General features: G+C 38.7%; 1 protein-coding gene across 14 annotated transcripts in view; it reads left to right on the forward strand.

Annotated features, from left to right (window-relative positions):
* Senp7 (SUMO1/sentrin specific peptidase 7) overlaps positions 1–19686 on the forward strand; it is a 132506-nt gene that overhangs the window by 45000 nt on the left and 67820 nt on the right. For 10 of the 14 annotated variants that reach the window (XR_003951814.1, XM_030249232.1, XM_030249230.1 and 7 more), the window contains one exon: positions 9081–9278. The exons of the other annotated variants lie outside the window; for them this stretch is intronic. Coding sequence is in view for 9 of the 10 variants with exons in the window: in XM_030249232.1 (XP_030105092.1) it covers positions 9081–9278 (198 nt within the window). In the remaining variant the exon portion in view is untranslated. The remainder of the gene's footprint in view (positions 1–9080; positions 9279–19686) is intronic. 14 annotated transcript variants of the gene reach the window in all.

Consider the following 19686-nt stretch of genomic DNA (forward strand, 5'->3'; position numbering starts at 1 on the left):
AAAATGGTGAGATGTTAGAGTGCTTGCTTCTTAGGTCCTAGAAACTTCAGAGAGGGGAGATAGGGTCAGATGGACTCTGATTCTTATCCTTTCTGCAGATTAGGCTATTGCTGAACCTGTTTTGGACAAGAATATGATGCCTTCCAAAAGTATCTTCACTTCTTTTATTACCGGGGTTCTCTGTTGTGCATAATTGTTAATGTTTTGCTATCTGTGGTCTAGGCAGGTGTTTCACCCTCCAGGGTTACTCTAGCTCATATTCCCTAGGGTGATTAATGTTTAGTTGGAGTGTGTCTTCCTAGTGTTTCAAGAATATAGGAAGCAGTCACAGCATTGAGCTCATTATGGGTAAAGAACCAATTATTGCGTTTTAGGGTTACTAAGTTACATTATAGGTTGCTATGGTAGAACACCATGACCAAAAGCAGCTTGGGGAGGAAAGGGCTTATTTATGGTTTATGCTTCCATATTGTTGTTCATCATCAAAAGTCAGGATAGAAACTCAAACAGGGAAGGAAGCTGGAGGCAGGAGCTGATGGAGGAGTGCTGCTTAATAGTTTGTTCTCCATGGCTTGCCCAGCCTGCTTTCTTATAGAACTCAGGATCTCCTGCCCAGGGGTAGCTCCACCCACAATGGGCTATGGCTTCCCATATCAGTCACTAAGAAAATGCCCCACAAGATTGCCTATAGTCCAGTCTTATGGAGGCATTTCTCAATTGTCTTCCACTTTTCCAGGGACTCTAGCTTGAGTCAAGTTTTCCTAAAATTAACCAGAAAGAACTGTGCTTTGAAAGCCTCCTATTTTCCTAGTTGAAGTGTTGTAGATGTGACTATTAGGTACATCCCTGTAAGTCAGAGTTCTTGGACTCTATAGCAGTGAACAGTAGTTAGCTCTATGGTTTAATACTTTATTGGCCCCAGCCTCATGACGATTAAGTTCCAAGATTAATCCCAGTTGATTAGATAACCCTGGCCAGGTGCTTCCCTGGGCCATCTTTGTGATTGTTACCTTTGTTAGGTCCAATGATAGAACAGTTTTTAATACTAGTCTCTTTCCCAGGATGCCTTCTGGCAGCAGTCATCAAGCCATATAGTAGAAAAAATGGGATTTACCTGGTCTTAACCAAAATTAGTCATTGGGTTTGAGTCTTGTAAGGACTAGTGTGCTTTAGAGTAGGATTGTCTATGTCTCAGACAGCTTACGTTTTGGAAGTGATTTCTGCTTCCCTGCTCTCCTGCTAGGGAGCTTCCCAGATGATGCCCTGTTTACCTTACTTCTTGTCCATTTGTGGTCCATCCTTTTTCCATACCTTTCTGATAGTCTTTCATTTGTTTTCTGGATTTTTGAAGCTCTTCTCTTTCTGTGTTTGGAATAGAGTCTGTTACTTCTTTCCTTCCTCCTCTCTTCTCTTCTTCTTTTCTTCCCTTCTATCTTCCTTTAGAAAAAGATTTATTTATTTATTTTATATGAGCACACCGTTGCTGTCTTCAGACACACCAGAAGGCAGCATTGGATCCCATTACAGATGGTTGTGAGCTACTATGTGGTTGCTGGGAATTGAACTCAGGAGCTCTGGAAGAACAGCCATTTCACCAGCTGGAGTCTGTTGTTGTTGTTGTTGGTTTTTTTTAAAAATACTTTTTATTAGGTATTTTCCTCATTTACATTTCCAATGCTATCCCAAAAGTCCCCCATACCCTCCCACCCACACCCCTACCCACCCACTCCCACTTTTTGGCCGTGGCGTTCCCCTGTACTGGGGCATATAAAGTTTGCAAGTCCAATGGGCCTCTCTTTCCAGTGATGGCCGACTAGGCCATCTTTTGATGCATATGCAGCTAGAGTCAAGAGCTCAGGGGTACTGGTTAGTTCATAATGTTGTTCCACCTATAGGGTTGCAGATCCCTTTAGCTCCTTGGGTATTTTCTCTAGCTCCTCCTTTGTGATTGGGTTACCTTACTCAGGATGATACCCTCTGGGTCCATCCATTTGCCTAGGAATTTCATAAATTCATTCTTTTTAATAGCTGAGTAGTACTCCATTGTGTAAATGTACCACATTTTCTGTATCCATTCCTCTGTTGAGGGGCATCTGGGTTCTTTCCAGCTTCTGGCTATTATAAATAAGGCTGCTATGAACATAGTGGTATGCCCAGGAGAGGTATTACAGGATCCTCCGGTAGTACTATATCCAGTTTTCTGAGGAACCGCCAGACTGCTTTCCAGAGTGGTTGTACAAGCTTGCAATCTCAACAACAATGGAGGAGTGTTCCTCTTTCTCCACATCCTCGCCAGCATCTGCTGTCACCTGAATTTTTCATCTTAGCCATTCTGACTGGTGTGAAATGGAATCTCAGGGTTGTTTTGATTTGCATTTCCCTGATGATTAAGAATGTTGAACATTTTTTCAGGTGCTTCTCAGCCATTCGGTATTCCTCAGGTGAGAATTCTTTGTTTAGCTCTGAGCCCCATTTTTTAATGGGGTTATTTGGTTTTCTGGAGTCCACCTTCTTGAGTTCTTTATATATATTGGATATTAGTCCCCTATCTGATTTAGGATAGGTAAAGATCCTCTCCCAATCTGTTGGTGCCCTTTTTGTCTTATTGACGGTGTCTTTTGCCTTGCAGAAGCTTAGCAATTTAATGGACAAGTTTCTAGACAGATACCAGGTACCAAAGTTAAATCAAGATCAGTTTAATGATCTAAACAGTCCTATATCCCCTAAAGAAATAGAAGCAGTCATTAATAGTCTCCCAACCAAAAAAAAGCCCAGGACCAGATGGGTTTAGTGCAGAGTTCTACCAGACCTTCAAAGAAGACCTAATCCCAGTTCTGCACAAACTATTCCACAAAATAGAAGTAGAAGGTACTTTACCCAACTCATTCTATGAAGCCATAATTACTCTGATACCTAAACCACAAAAAGACCCAACAAAGATAGAGAACTTCAGACCAATTTCCCTTATGAATATCGATGCAAAAATCCTCAATAAAGTTCTCGCTAACCGAATCCAAGAACACATCAAAGCAGTCATCCATCCTGACCAAGTAGGTTTCATCCCAGGGATGCAGGGATGGTTTAATATACGAAAATCCATCAATGTAATCCAGTATATAAACCAACTCAAAGACAAAAACCACATGATCATCTCGTTAGATGCAGAAAAAGCATTTGACAAAATCCAACACCCATTCATGATAAAAGTCTTGGAAAGATCAGGAATTCAAGGCCCATACCTAAACATGATAAAAGCAATCTACAGCAAACCAGTAGCCAACATCAAAGTAAATGGTAAGAAGCTGGAAGCAATCCCACTAAAATCAGGGACTAGACAAGGCTGCCCACTTTCTCCCTACCTATTCAACATAGTACTTGAAGTCCTAGCCAGAGCAATTTAACAACAAAAGGAGATCAAGGGGATACAAATTGGAAAAGATGAAGTCAAAATATCACTTTTTGCAGATGATAATGTTAGTATATATAAGTGACCCTAAAAATTCTACCAGAGAACTCCTAAACCTGATAAACAGCTTCGGTGAAGTAGCTGGATATAAAATTAACTCAAACAAGTCAATGGCCTTTCTCTACACAAAGAATAAACAGGCTGAGAAAGAAATTAGGGAAACAACACCCTTCTCAATAGTCACAAATAATATAAAATACCTTGGCGTGAGTCTAACTAAGGAAGTGGAAGATCTGTATGATAAGAACTTCAAGTCCCTGAAGAAAGAAATTTTAGAAGATCTCAGAAGATGGAAAGATCTCCCATGCTCATGGACTGGCAGGATCAATATAGTAAAAATGGCTATCTTGCCAAAAGCAATCTACAGATTCAATGCAATCCCCATCAAAATTCCAATTCAATTCTTCAACGAATTAGAAAGGGCAATCGGCATATTCATCTGGAATAACAAAAACCTAGGATAGCAAAACCTCTTCTCAAGGATAAAAGAACCTCTGGTGGAATCACCATGCCTGACCTAAAGCTGTACTACAGAGCAATTGTGATAAAAACTGCATGGTACTGGTATAGTGACAGACAAGTAGACCAATGGAATAGAATTGAAGACCCAGAAATGAACCCACACACCTATGGTCACTTGATCTTCGACAAGGGAGCTAAAACCATCCAGTGGAAAAAAGACAGCATTTTCAACAAATGGTGCTGGCACAACTGGTTGTTATCGTGTAGAAGAATGCGAATTGATCCATTCCTATCTCCTTGTACTAAGGTCAAATCTAAGTGGATTAAGGAACTCCACATAAAACCAGAGACACTGAAACTTACTGAGGAGAAAGTAGGGAAAACCCTCGAAGATATGGGTACAGGGGAAAAATTCCTGAATAGAACAGCAATGGCTTGTGCTGTAAGATCGAGAATCTACAAATGGGACCTAATAAAATTGCAAAGCTTCTGCAAGGCAAAAGAGTCTGTTGTTTTATTTCTTACTTTCTCCTTTACTGACTAAATTGAAGGTAGCTTCTAGACCACCATCTCTCCTAGAAGCCCTGAGTATTCTATTTTAGCCAAAGACATCAAGAAACAAAAATTGAATAAAGAAAAAATATATGAGCAATTATAAAACTAGTCCTGCTATAACAGTTGTGCTTCTTTCATACATGCTTTAAGAAACACACACACACACAAAAGAAACACACACACATACATACTCACCTTTATTTTTTGACAAAGCATAATTTTTTGAAAGAAATATACTTGTTTCTATATTTCTGGGTATACTGGTAAATGCCTTTAATCTCAGTACTCAGGAGGCAGAGGCAGGCAGATCTCTATCAGGTCAAGGCTAGCCTGGTCTACCTAGTGAGTTCCAGGACAGCCAGTGCTACAGAGTGAGACACTAACTCAAAAAACAAAAAAGAAAAGAAAGAAGAAAGAGAAAGAGACAGAGAGAGACAGAGGATGGAGGGAAGTAGGAGAAAGTACGAAATATGGTTGTTTCTTAAAGCATGTATGAAAGAAAGCACAACTGTTACAGCAGGACTCGTTTTGTAATTGCTCATATATTTTTCTTTATTCAGTCGTTTTATTGGCAATTGTTAGTTCCTGGAAGAGGGAGAGTGAGTTTCTCTAAGAATGTAGCTCTTAGGAAGTAGACCACACTCCACTGGAAGACCACACATTCAAGAGTATTTGGGCAGCACAAACTGGTATTAATGGTTTAAAAGAGAGAGACATAAAGTTGGTTGGGTAGGGAAGCTTATGATCAAGACACACATGAAACTCTCAAAAAATTAAATGTTTCTTGATGTCTTTGGCTGTTGTCTCCAGTTGTGGAGGGGATGATAAGCCCAAACTCTGGAAATATTTACCAGACAACACATAATATGAAAGGTTTTGTTTTTGTTTTTCTAGATAGGTTTTCTGTGTGTAATATTCCTGGCCCCTATAGACCAAATGTTTGAATGCTTGGCCAGAGGGAATGGCACTATTAGGATGCATGGCCTTATTGGAGGAGGTGTGGTCTGTTTAGAGCAAGCATGGCACTGTGGAGTCAGGGCTTTGAGGTCATATAGACTCAAGCTCTGTCCAGTGTTGAACATAGTCTCTTTCTGGTGCCTGAGGATCAAGATGTAAATTCTTGGCTTCCCTAGGGAGCACTATGTCTGCTAGCATGCTGCTATGCTTCTTGCCATGATGATAATGGAGCTGTAAGTTAGCCCCAATTAAATGTTTTCTATTATAAGAATTGCCATGGTCATGGGTCTCTTTGTAGTGTAGGGGGATTTTAATTCAGCAACATGGTTCCTCTGACAAAGGCTTTCTAGGTCTCTGTGATCCAGCTGGAGTGAAGACATACTTTGGATTATAGTATGATGTGGTTGGAATACAGACATGCTTTTAGTACACACCTTAAATCCCAAACAGTGAAGGTAGGTTAGTTTATAGAAGGAAACAGGCATGTTTGAAAGTGACATCTAATTGAGTGGCAGACCAAGTGATGAATCAGAGAAAGATTTGACAGAATGACTCAGAGACAGGACATGACCAACTCTTATGAGAACAGAAAGTTTGTTTTGTTTTTAACTAAGAGTTTCTTATTAGACCAGTTTTATAGAGACAGGTGGCAGAGAGAACCTGCAAGTGAAGACAAAACAACCGGAAAATGAGAAGGAGCCAAAGGATTAAAACATATTGCCAGAATTAGTATGAGGCCAGGCAGAGCAATTCAGTCAGAAGCCAAGAGAAGTGAGTTTGAATCAGTCAGCTTGGAAAGGAGTTTAGGACAGAGCAGCAGAGTTGAGACAGCCAGAGTTCAGAAAGAACTAAAATGCTCGAGAATGGCTGTCATATCATCTTCTCATCTGAAGAAATAATGCAATGAAATCCTAACTAAGACATGTGGATACCTAACCCTGGGGTGGTATGGTCCTATATCAACCTGTAATGTGATAACTGATGTGTCTTGATGTACATCAAAGACTAACAAGGAGAGAACTCTGATCTATTCCTGAGGTTTCTGCTCACCGTTGTCTGCTGTTGACTTTATTTACCTGCCCACCTGCCCACTTTTTTGCCTGGTCCGAATCCTCAGTTTCTTGCATTTGGACTCCTGGTTGGCCTTTGATGTCATAGCTGGACTCTATTACTTTGCTCTCCAGCAACAACCCCTTCTTGGTGCTGGTCTTGGTTCCTTACTCTATTACTATAGTCTCTTCTCTCAGTTCATTTCTCAAGCCGTTGAACTCTGCTGCAGCCTCTTTTTTATTCATTGTGTAAACCACATATGTACATGTCTATATAGACATATCTATCTATAGTGTACCGTGTGATGTGTCGTATGAGAATAATTAAGTGGGAATTACTAGCATTGGTTACTAATTAGTACTAATTAAGGACTAATTAGTAATTAATATTAGGAAGTAAGATTGAATTCACCTGGGAAATTGGAGTCAACTTGAAAATTTCAACATTTATATATTCAGTTTTCTCAGGACAATTTATTGAAGACAATGTCCTTTCTCTTTAGCTTTTAGTGCCTTTCTTGAAAATCAGTTTCCTGTAAATGGACGTGTTTAGTTACAGACTGTATTCTGTTCCATTGATCTATGTTTTATGATAACACCTGTGTAATTTTGGTTACTGTGACTTTGTACATCTTGTATATCTTGAAATCAGCCATTGTGATAGCTTAAGTTTTGTTTTTACTCAAGATTTTTTTTGCCTATTCAGTTTTTTTCCTTCCATGTGAATTTTAAGATTATATTTGTTACTATTCTTTTGATATAACCAATTACCTGATAAGAAGCAACTTGAGGAAGGAAGGGTTTATCTTGGCTGATGATCTAGGAAAGGTATCTTAGTGTTCTGTTGCTGGAAAAGTAGCTGAGAGCTTTGTGTCATAGTAAAACCCTGCTTGTTTCAGAGGAAATGACAATCTCTCATCACAGTAGCTTAAATGATGGTTTGAATTATATTCTGGAATATAAGTTCCTCTAAGACAAGAATCATTTACTATTTACTGATATGCCTTCCTGTAGATCCTCCTAGTATAGTTGTTTTGTTAGAAGATTTTCAGTAAATATTTGTTGAATATACTATTACTGACTTAAAGAGATTTAAACTCATTTCTGTATTCTTTATACCTTAATTTTTCATTTTATCAATTTAACATGTTTCCATAGAAGTTTTCCTAGGAATTGCACCATCTTTCCTTTAGATCGTCTATTGTACTGTCATCAAGGAGCTGCTACAAAGAGATTTTTAAAAAAAAATTTCATTGGGAAATTTCCTGCTTTATTTTGAAAATACATGAACATTTTGTTTTCTGTTTCTTAATATTGTTGTATTTGTTTAATAATGAAAAGATGTCTAAAAGTGCTTCCTATGTCATAAAACAGACTCTTCTGATTAAACACTTGTGATTAACATTTTAGCCATTCCTTATTTGACTTTGTTTAAAGTCTGTGTGGTAGCCCAATTACACCCCTGCGAAAACTGTATTCAATGGCTTGAGGACTGACAATAGTTTTTAGATAATGTCAGCAAAGAAAAATATATTGAGTGAATAAATGCACAGATATGATGAAGCAAAACTGTGTTTCTCAGGCTTATGTTGATGTTTGCTGAGGGCATGCGGTCCTTGTACTCACAGTAGGCACTAGAGATAAATACACAGGCTTGTCTCTCAGAGGAAGGAGATGTTTATCTTTTCCCACCCAGAAAACTAAGAATGGTAGTTTATGATGGTGGTCTTTTGCTGTCGGTGGGGGCCAGGCTTCATCTGAATCCAGACCTGAATCCTCCAGACTTACATTTGTTAGTTACTCTCCATAGAACCTTATCTTGAGCATTGTTCCTGAATGAACAAAACCCAGCTTTCTGGAAGAGGCCATATGTACTTTGTAAAGAGTTTCACTGTAAGCATGTCTTAAGCTTTGTTGTATACATTGGATTGGATTAATTATCATCAGGATACTTTTTCCAAGCTTGTGCTATGCTTAAATATGGCGGAAATAAACTACTTGGAGCCAGAGTCTAGGAGTATGAACTAACACTGATTAAGTTGTATTGAACCAGATTTCCTCTTGCTTCATTAATATCTTCCTCTGCCAGCCCTTGTATTTGCAGAATCCCCCACAGTTGTTACCACAAAAGACAATGTTTATTTATCCACGTTAGAAAAAAGGTAAAATAAGAGTGTCGTTTTCTCTTAGTTTTAATGTATTTTCTAAATTCCTGTATGCTAAAGCAAAAGCACACTTGTAACACAGAAAGCGGTTGCTTCTGTGGTGAGAGCTGCAGATGCATCTGCACTTCCCACTAACCGTGGGAAAGTGGGAGTTGCTAGGAATCAGACAACTACATACTTCTGAGGATGGTTATAGTTTGTCTGATATAATTTTGAAGAAATCCCAATGTAAGTGAAGTAGGCTTTACTTTTTAATGTGTCATTGAGAATGACTAGACATTTGTTTTTTATTTATACTGTTTACAATTATTTTCTGAAAGTGAAATTCCTACTTTGAGGAGATACTCACTTGTTAAGGTTTGTAATAAATGCATGTATTGTATAACATTTAGAACCACATGTATTAATTATCTGTGTATGTAACAGGCATCTCAGAGTTATGTTGACGAATGTTCTATGGACGGACTTAGGACGAGAATTCAGAAAGACCCTGCCTAGAAAGGATGCTAATTTATGTGCTCCCAGCAAGGTGCAATCAGACTCATTGCCTTCGACATCTGTTGACAGCATAGAGACATGTCAAAGATTAGATCCTCTTCACCAAAGCCTTAATTTATCCGAAAGGTACGTTACATAGTGTTGATTTTGTTCCATACTTTTGACTTTCCTACATATGAAATAATTCCAATATTCTTAAAAGATTGCTGGAGATGATAGTAAAGATGAGTGCATACAAGTGTGTTCCACTCTAGCACAAGCCTTAGAGGCTTCCATCTGGCTTTCAGTTAGATGATGCTTCTGACAAGGGATTAAAATGCTCTTTATTCCATTTAATTTACTTTATGATTGATCAATGTATATATTTTAGAAATTTATGCTATAAACATTATATGCATATTTGAATATATGTCCATGTTAATGTTTATTTTTTACCTCTTACATCATTTCCCCCATTCCTTTTCCTCCCTCCAAACACCCTCATGTTCTCATGGCTTTTCTTTAATCATTATTTCTGCAAATATACATATATATACATACATATATTTATTTATGGATACATATACAAATACCACATGCTGAATCCTTTTAGTGTGCTTGCATGGATATGTTTTTAGGGCTGACCACCAATTAGAGTCCTGAGGAAGACTGAATTTCTCTCTCCCTCTATCAGCAGTCGTTCATTACCTAGGGGTGAGATCTCTTCCATGTTGGCATATCACCTATGAGTGTCATTGTTCAGATTATTCAGGGTTAGGAACCTTTGTTGTTGAGATTGTATTACTGACGCTTCCATGCCATATATAGGAGGTGCTGTCTTGTAGCAGAAGTTATGATTCTCTGGCTCTTAGAGCATTTCAGCTTCCTCTTCTGTGATGTTCTTTGAGCCTTAGGTGTAGGGATTGTGTTGTGATGTATCAGCTGGGGCTGAGTACTTGATGGTCAGTTGCTCTCTGCATTTTTAACCCTGATTTCTGGCTTTCTATATTGGCCTCTATCTGCTGTAAAAAGAAGCTTCTTTGATGAGCAATGAGAATCACACTCACCCGTAAGGGCATAAAGATACGTATTAAGGATGCAGTTAGAGATTATAGTCCTTTGGGGAAGTGGCAGTAGTAAGTTTCATGACTTAGCCAGCTATAGGTGGGTGCTTAGGTTTATAGTTTCAGGCATGAATTCCTTCTTGTTGAAAAATTTTAAGCCCAGTGAAGTGGCTGTTGTTTACTCTCAAGATATGAGTGCCACTATTGCACCCTCGGGGAAATCATGCCATGTGGTCATTGTGGTTCGAAGGTCTTACATCTGGGTAGGATGACTGCTTTTCTCCTTTGGCAGTTTGCAACACCTTCTGATACTGTGAGAAGTGGTTTTCAGGGAGGAGGTTTCCAGGTCCTATCCAGCTGGATTTCTCCAGTCGTGTGTCTCAAGTGTACGGTGTCTTCAGCAACAGGATCTTCCCTTCATCTTCTGGAAGGCAGCCAAGGGCAGTTGACAATAGTCTGTATTGTTTTGGGAGTCTCTTGGACTCTCCTGACCAACAGCTTGAAGGCAGTTTCCCATACCTGGTACTGGAGGTTTTATTAGATATTCTATAGCTCTTGGGGGAACATTATCACCCACCCCCTAAGCCCCCAAGTAGTTTAATTTTAATTACTAATTATATAGTTGTAACTTTAATTTTTTCAAATCTTATTTTTAATGATTGTTCTTTTTTCTTTTCTTTTTTCGGTTTTTCGAGACAAGGTTTCTCTGTGTAGCCCTCGCTGTCCTGGAACTCACTTTGTAGACCAGGCTAGCCTAGAACTCAGAAATCCGACTGCCTCTGTCTCCCAAGTGCTGGGATTAAATGCATGTGCCACCACCTCCCAGCTCTAATGATGGTTCTTAAATGCTTTAACCTTTATTGTAACTCACCACCCACCAGAGGTAGTGGAACAGGAACGAGATGGGGGAAATGGACCTATTTAGAAGGATTCTGTGAAGCAACTCCTGCTGTGTTGTTTAGATATCGGCAGTTCACTTCACAGGTTAGCAGGTAGCAGCAGCTTGATCCACTCACAAACACCTCATTGATACACCAGCAGTTCAGTAGAGTCTGGTTAGCAACAGTGGTGACACAACCTAGCAAAGACAGCCGAGCCTTATCCTCTGCTTGAGTCAGCAGGAGGGTCCAACGGGAACACCAGAAGTTCTCAGCTGTGCCTCTCAGGGAAGTGAAGATCTGTGAAGACAGGAGACCCACAAGCATTGCACAGCTAGCTGTACCAGCAAGCCAAGCTCTGCCTCCATCACTCAGTGGAGTCCTATTTATACCCTCCAAACATCACGTGTCCACGTGCCTTGCCTCAGCACATGCATCCAATGAGCCTTGGAAGCGGCAAGAAACTGCAGCACACTACCAGGAGTTTTGGTGTTTTTCTCTATGGAGTCCCGACAAATGCAGCTTAACTCTGCAATGTAGGGTGGAGCAATACATGCATGTCATTAGCAAAGAATCTTTCATCACAAGTCCTTTCACCTGCTTGCTTTAGTAGAGCATCTTCTCTCCTGGGTCTGCTTCAACAAAATGTCTTAGTCTTTCACACATGTGTCTACTTTAACAAAACATTTCTTCACGTGTTTGCCCCAGCAAAACACCATCCAATCGACTTTCCAAAGAACCCTTAAGTTCTCACTTCATATAGTAATTATATATTAATGCACTATATATGGCATATATACACATACATATGTAATTATATATGTACTCTTATATATATATGTACTTTTGAGTAAACATAAAACAATGTGATTCCCTATGACTTTTAAAAATATTCATAGTGCCATTTATCTGTCCTGCCTTTTCTTCTGTATTGCTGTCCCCCTCCACCAGAGAAAGGTCCTCAAATTTCCTCATTTCCCCTTTCATAGCACCCATATTCTATCACTCCTCTCTCTAGAGCTCCTCCACCACTATGGCTCCTTTTTTTTAGATCTTAGCATAGATTTTAAACTGAACTTAATCTGGATTCTCACTACTTTTGGCTTTGTGAATGTTCTCATAATTTTTACATATTGATTCAATATAGACATTGATTTTAATATTATTAAAATATTGCTTTCACATTTTAAATAACAAATATTCAGTTTATTTTTAAAAAATAATTAGACAAAATTCTGTGTTTTTTGAAAAAAAAATTATTTCTTTTTCTTTACATTTATGTGCGCTTGCCCACAGACACCAGGAGAAAGTGTTGGCTCTCCTAGAACTGGAGTTGCAGATAATGTGATCCACCATGTGGGTGCTGGGAACAAGACTCTAGTCATCTACAAGAGCAGCAAGGCTCTTAACCACCGAGCTGTATCTCCAGCTTCCTAGATTTAAAAACTGAATGTGAGGTTTGGTGGTAAAAAGAAGGAATTAGTTTTTGGAATTTGTAATCTATGATATAATAATGTAATACTTGTATATATTTCATTTAGTTTCAGCTCTCAAAAAATTCTTTTAGGGTTGGTAAATTGTTTAGAATCAGAATAACTTTCCCCTTACTATGGTAGTGCTTTGATTTTACAGCCTATAATTAGGAATTCCCCCTCCCTTCCTTTTTTTCTGGCTTTCTGAGACAGGTCCTTACTATTTACTCTTTGTAACCCTTGGCCTGGAACTCTCCATAGATACCAGACTGACCTTGAACTCACAAAGATCTGCCTGCCACCTCCCAGCACCACAGGGCGGTTCACAACCATCTGTAACAGGATCTAATGTCCTCTTTTGCCATGCAAGCACACATGCCAATGCAGCACTCACATGCATACATTACATAAATAAATCTTAAAAAAAAAATAGTCCCTAGTTCTCCCCCTTCCCTAGTTCCTGGCATTCAGCTGAGGTCTAGGTTTACTAAGCTCAGACTTGTTTCAAAGTATAAACAGTCTTTACTTTCAACTCACCCTTATGTTTGTTGCCCTTTGCTGTCTGAGTGACTGGCTCACCCATATACTAAGCTCTGTAAATTAGAACTTGGGAATGGCTGTAACTCCCTTTTATTTTCATTCCTTACATCTCATCATTGTGATGTAAATCTATACAGAAATAGTGTTTCATCTTTATTGCCAGCGCTCCAGTCTAAGTGTTGTGGGAAATATTAAAAAGAATGACAAGTTCCCGTGCCCCAGCAGCCTGGCCAGCCATGCACTGGTGGACAATGGCCAACCTGTTTTTTTTTAATCTCATGGAGACTCTGACTCAGAGCTCCAAAATCTCTCCACTCAGCTTGCTAAATTCCCACTGGCGGGTAGCTACCACACCAGCCCCATGCTTCACAACCCTCATGACCTTTGTGGTGCCCCTCAGGCAAACCCACATTTTGCCAGCAGTACCTTTCTCTCTTGAACCCAGACAAGCTTCCATGTGAAGGAAAACACAACACAAACTTAGTTCAGAAATAATGGTAACTCAATCTCTGGGCGCAACAATTAAAATACTAACTTGTAAACCCTATTAAATCTAAATCCTCTGCTGGCAAATCCTGATGGATCCACCATTGAAACTAGGAGACACTGGTAATTACCTCTTGTCCTCACGGTATCTCAGTCCAAAAAGAGCCCTCTTGCTTCCTCTCCTCCACTCCTCTTCTCGTCCACTCTCCAAACCGGAAGTCCCTCCTACTCACCCAGTGATTGGCTTCTTTATTCATTAGGGGATTGGTTCACAAGAAGTCACCTGAGTATATGACTCACTCCCTGTCCTTAGAGCCCCGCCCAGGAGAGTAGAATTAGCATCAAAATACAAACAGCACCAGACCCATCCACAGCATCTAAGCCCCAATAACTTAGTGTCTTTATTATTATGATAGCCACTTGTTCGGGCTTCCTGAGTATGAACTTTTCTTATCAAGCCATTCCTTACATTTGAAAGTCACATGAAACTTGTTACTCACGAGTTTATATCTGTCTGGATCCTTGTAACCTTCAAGTTTGGCACACAAATGCCAAATGACTGACCCACTGACTGTTTGGTCCGTGTCTGTTTGCTCTCCATATTTATATTATTCTTGGGAAACTGTTTATATCTCACTGAAAGCCATGTGCTGTTTCATTTTCTTCATTCTTTTATCTTGTAAACAATCTCCTCTTCCCCTTTTACTGATTTCTGCTGGTTCTAAATCCTGATCTCATTCATCTTTGTCTCCTTCTCACACGCGGCTGCACTTGAAACCTCCCTCTGTCCTCTTCAACAGCCTGTTCATCATAGCACACATACTGTGATTTGTAGCTTCTTTGTATGTATCCTTGACAGGAAACTTTAGGAGAACAGGGCCTGTATTACACTTTATTCCTTTTTCCTAGTACAGTATTAGGCATATATTAAATGGTAAGTATTTGCTGAATGGAAGAAACAGTTCCTACCGGAGGACCATATTCAGACTTTTATTGATACATATCCTCTTCTATTAGAATGAATTTTCGGCTCTGTAATTTTGATGACAACCTAGAAAAGAGATTCCAAGCCTTGAATAAGGACCTGGAGACCTCTTGGGTATGGCTTTGGATGAGTGTGTTCTGAGACTTGCTGTTTTCACCAGGAGCTTTGTGTCGCTTCAGTCTTCTGATGTTTGACAGGAGGCCTTTTGCCTTAGTTTCATTTTTACCCAGCAGATGAAAATTTACCTCTGCCTCTAAATTTCATCCTAAAGTTTAACTTTTAAGTAAACAAAATTACTTAATTGAGTACTGAAATGACTTTTTATTAGAAATTTTACTTTTCATTCTGGTATGTAAGAGCAATGAACTAACCTCCTTGCTTTTTTCTGTAAGGACAGTTTATCCCATTCATTCCTGGATCAGACTAACAGGACAAATAGAAAACACATGGGTCAAATCAACTATATAATGTAATAAGAATAAAGAGTCGGGAGTTATAGAAATACCAGGCTAGCAGGTATTTAAAAAACGAAACGTGGCGCTTGTTTTAAATTTGATTCCTTAATTGTTTGATTCTCTCCGGTCCCTACATCCTCTCTTTTTTTTTTATTTATTTATTTATTTATTTATTTATTTATTTATTTATATTTTTATGAGACAGAGTTTCTCTGTAATGTTGCCTATCCTGAAACTCACTGTGTTGACCAGGCTGGCCTAAAGGTCACAGAGATCCCCCTACCTCTGCCTCTCGAGTGCTGGGAATATAGACATGCACCAGCACCGCCCCAGCATGTTTGATTCTTTCTAAAGGACATGCCAGTACACGTCTCTTTATAGGCGAGCTTATTTCCACATGTGGTTCACATTTATTTTCCTGGTTGAAAATTTCTAGACATTTATAAGCTTTGGTCAGCAGGAGCTGAGTTGGACATACACAGAGGGTAAACTTACTCTTGCTTTCATTTATTGGCAGTGGCAGTGATTAGTGAAGTACAGAATACAATACACTCATATTTTTCCAATGAATTTATACTCGGAATTTGTCTAAATGGTGTATTTATTATTTTTCTTAAATTATACATTTGAAACAACAACAACAAAAAAACTCAGTGAATTCCAAATACTGTTCTTATTTTATGATTTCTTTAGGCCAGTATTATTCTAGTTGAGTGATAATGTGTTCATTTCAATTTTATAAACGGAAAAAGAAACCTGTGAAGTTTAGGGCTAGGGACGTGGCTTTGTGAGTAAAGTGCTGAGAAAGAGACATGAGAGCTTGATGTTGATCTCATGTACTGGGATCCCTCACCCATATTAAAAGCAGGATGTAGTGGGGTGGGTTTGCAGTCACAGTGCTGGGGAGGACAAGTAGGAGGGACACTGGGGCTCACTGACTGCCCAGCCTAGCTTAATTGGCAAGCCCTAGGCCCCAAGTGGGGGTCTTTGTTAAAAAAATAATGTGTGCAGCTCCCAAGGAACAAAACCTACAGTTGTCCTCTTGTCTTCTACATGCACACATATACACATGTGTGTACATATTCTCCCCCAACATGCATCCATCTACACACAAACACATACATATTCCTGCCCCCACACATACATATCTGTATACCTACACACACACAAAGAGCAAAAAGGAAATCTGTGGATCTCTTAAAGTTATGGGCCAGTGAGATGGCCGAGGGGTAAGAACACTTTGTGTTCAAGCTTGACCTGAGTTTAATCCCTGAAATTCACCATGGAAGACTGGAACTAACTTCTGAAGGTTGTCTTCTACCCTATACATGTATATAATAATAAACAAATGTTTTAAAAGAAGAGAATAAAAAAGGAAAAACTAACAGTTCTTTTATAGTTTGAATTATGTCGTCTGAGAAATGAGTGGATTTATAATATCCTTGTTAAAATGCAACACAGTATATTTTAGGATGATATTAATGTGAATTTCACAAAAATGAAAGTGGATTAGTATTGCAACTTCCTATATTGCAGCTATATTAAGAGGTATAATTACAAGTTTTCAGTGTACTTTATTAGAAATGGCTCTTGAGATGACTTATATATTAATATGTCATTGGTTTTCCAATGTCTCCCCATATTTGTACCTTATTCCTACCTTGCTGTACTTTTTTCCTAAATTTTATTTATTTATTTAATGTATATGAGTACACTGTAGCTGTCTTCAGACACTCCAGAAGAGGGCATCAGATCCCATTACAGATGGTTGTGAGCCACCATGCAGTGGCTGGGAATTGAACTCAGGACATCTGGAAGAGCAGTCAGTGCTCTTAACTGCTAAACCATCTCTCCACCTCCTACCTTGCCATACATAAGCCAAATTGTAATAGACATTCTGAGAGGATAAAGCCTACAATGGAGTCATCAGAAAAGGCACAGCTTTTCCAACACACTTTTGCTGTCTTGTTTTTCAGGGTTCATTTCTGCTTTAGTTTGGTATAGTTATTTTTATATTCTGAAATGTAATTTTATAGTTATTTCATATAATTTACCAATAACATTTACATATTTAGGAAAACAAATTGGATATAATATATGACATGTTAACTTCCATTTCTGGATTGTGGATTGAGATAGATTGTAAAACTTGAGAACTTCCTGAAATACAAGGTAGCTCTGGGTAACAGCACAGTACTGATACTACTGATGCTGTAAGTACAAACTTGTAGTTCCAAAGACAATCTAGCCACTAGGGATTTAGTTTACTTTATAGATCTGTATTCTGTAAGGACATCACACAAAGCTTTACTCTTAAGGTATCCAAAGTGGATTTTATCTGTACATGATAAGAAGGCATTAGACAATGGCTGTGAATTCTGAAGCACTGAGTATAAGACCATAGTCATTGCTAGGTGTGAAGTTACACTTACTTTTCAAAAGATCGGATTTTCAACAAGATTGCAGAGTCTGATAGGTACCCAAATTAGCATTGAGTAAGACTCCAGTAATACGAAAATTCAATCAAGCTTGCATTTACTTTGGCTATAGTACATGCTAGCAATTGTGCTTATTGCTTTAAATGTTTGTTTGTTTGTCTGTTGTTGTTTAATTCTCATTGTGGAAGGTAGGTACTCTTCTGATAGTAGCTCTAAGGTGCTCAGTGCTCAGAAACAGAAGTTATGGTAAGTAACTCTCCCAAAACAGCTGTTATTTGGCGGTGGAGTCAGATTCTTCTGGTGGTGAGTGGCCACAGCCTGGGAGCCTAATTCGTTTGCCATGTGCCTCTCTTTACCTTTTCATCCTCCTGAACCCTAGTGGTTTGTTTTTTCTCCTGCAGTAAAATAGAAATTGGACTTTACTATGTTATTTTATCCATTAATTAGTTCATTAAACTATTTTTTATTTTGTTCTGTGTAATCTTCCACATAGTCAAGAATGTTTTCTAGTTGAAAAGTGAAGTATTAGGGACATGTTGGTATACGCCTTGAACACAGTGTTGGAGAGCTTTAAGGTCTGTGGCATCTTAAGAAATGCAGCTTCTACTATAGTTTGGTGTCTAATCTTTCAAAAATAATTTTTGTTTGAATTTTGTTTTTTCTGTTCTAGGAAAGAAGTTTGAGTTTGTCTGACTTACATTTCGTATTCAGCTTACATTTATTTATCTTTTCAAGTGTTCAGTTCTCCTTTTTAATATTTTTCTTTCTTCAAACTCTACCGATGTAAATGATAACATGAGGATGGAATGTGAGGGCCATCTGTCTACAACCTTGGTCATCCCATCAGTCCCAGAGTTGATTGATGGACCTGGCTGTCTTCGGAGCTGCCCTCTTCCTTCTTCACCCTCCATGCGTGCGTCCATCCTGAAGCGTCCAGCTTGCTCTCCCTCAGTAGACGTGACCTGCTGAAGTGGCAGGAGCAGCCCAGGGTGGTGTGGGTAGCTCTGCTCCATGCTGGGGCCTCCAGGACAGCTCAAGACAATTGGGCAGTCATTTATTATCCAAAGAAAATTCTGAGCAATGCACCCTCTTCTTGCCGATTTTTTGGGTCAGTTTATCTTTTCCAGAATCATTTAGGACTAAAATATTTTGTACACAACCCCTTTATTTCAGAAACAGTGTTTATTTTAGGAACTGAACACTTGAAGCCACCTGTAAATTATGCCATTGTCAGGTATTTAAACTAACAGTTGGCATTTTTTTCTTTGATCTATTTTCTATGTGCCCCCAAACTTCTTTCTATATCCTAAAACTTTTGGATTCACTTTTTGTATAATGAGCAATACTTTATTGATTCTCAAATTGAGTTATCAGTTTAGTATATCAGGATCTTTTTTTTTAAGTAAGTAAAATTCTATGTGCACTAACATATTTCCTTGGAAAAATCTGGTGATAACTTAAATATGTTTCTGTCTTATTCCCAACCTTTTCTTTTTCTGTTTTATTTTTTTTCCCTTAGACAAATCTCACTGTGTAGACTGTATACTCTAGAACTCCCAGATATCTCACTTGCTTCCCAAGTGTTGGAATTACAGGCATGTGCCACCACACCCAGATCAATATTTTTCTTGACGTGTTAGAGCCTTAGTTGAATTTTATTTTAGAGCAGTACATGGTCTGAGATTAGACAAAAGAAACCTTGAGTCTCATTTTTGATTCTTCATTACCCACACCACTTCAAATCTAGCATTTTTTTTCAATCTAGTACTTCAAAGCATAATTCAGGCATTAAGTGTTTAAAGCAGTATTAAGTAGGATGCTTGTAATTATAAGTGATGCAACATTAATGAAAAATATTTCTGCTTTGCCTTCTCCAAATTGCAGTGTACTAGGTGGTAGTCTTCCACTCTTTCTCAGCCTTAATTTAAGGGAACTGTACTTACCATCAGCTCTGGCTTTAGATCTCAGATGCTATTTAATCATTGTAGAACTTTTTAATGATGGTTATAATAGAAATGGATATTCAAGGATTTCCTGAAGTACCTACCTGTAGAAATGCTTAGTTACTCATATCGCGTTCTTAGAATGAAAGAAGCAGAATGTCCGAAGACAGGCCCTCAGGGAAGAGCTACTTGGAAGACTCGGCCATATCACTCAAGACTTTGGAATGATACTCTTTGTTGAAAATAGAGAACTAATTTAAAGTTACTATCTGTAGCTAATTCTATTTGCTGTTA

This window comes from Mus musculus, chromosome 16 (assembly GCF_000001635.26).
Source record: "Mus musculus strain C57BL/6J chromosome 16, GRCm38.p6 C57BL/6J".
Lineage (NCBI taxonomy): Eukaryota > Metazoa > Chordata > Mammalia > Rodentia > Muridae > Mus > Mus musculus.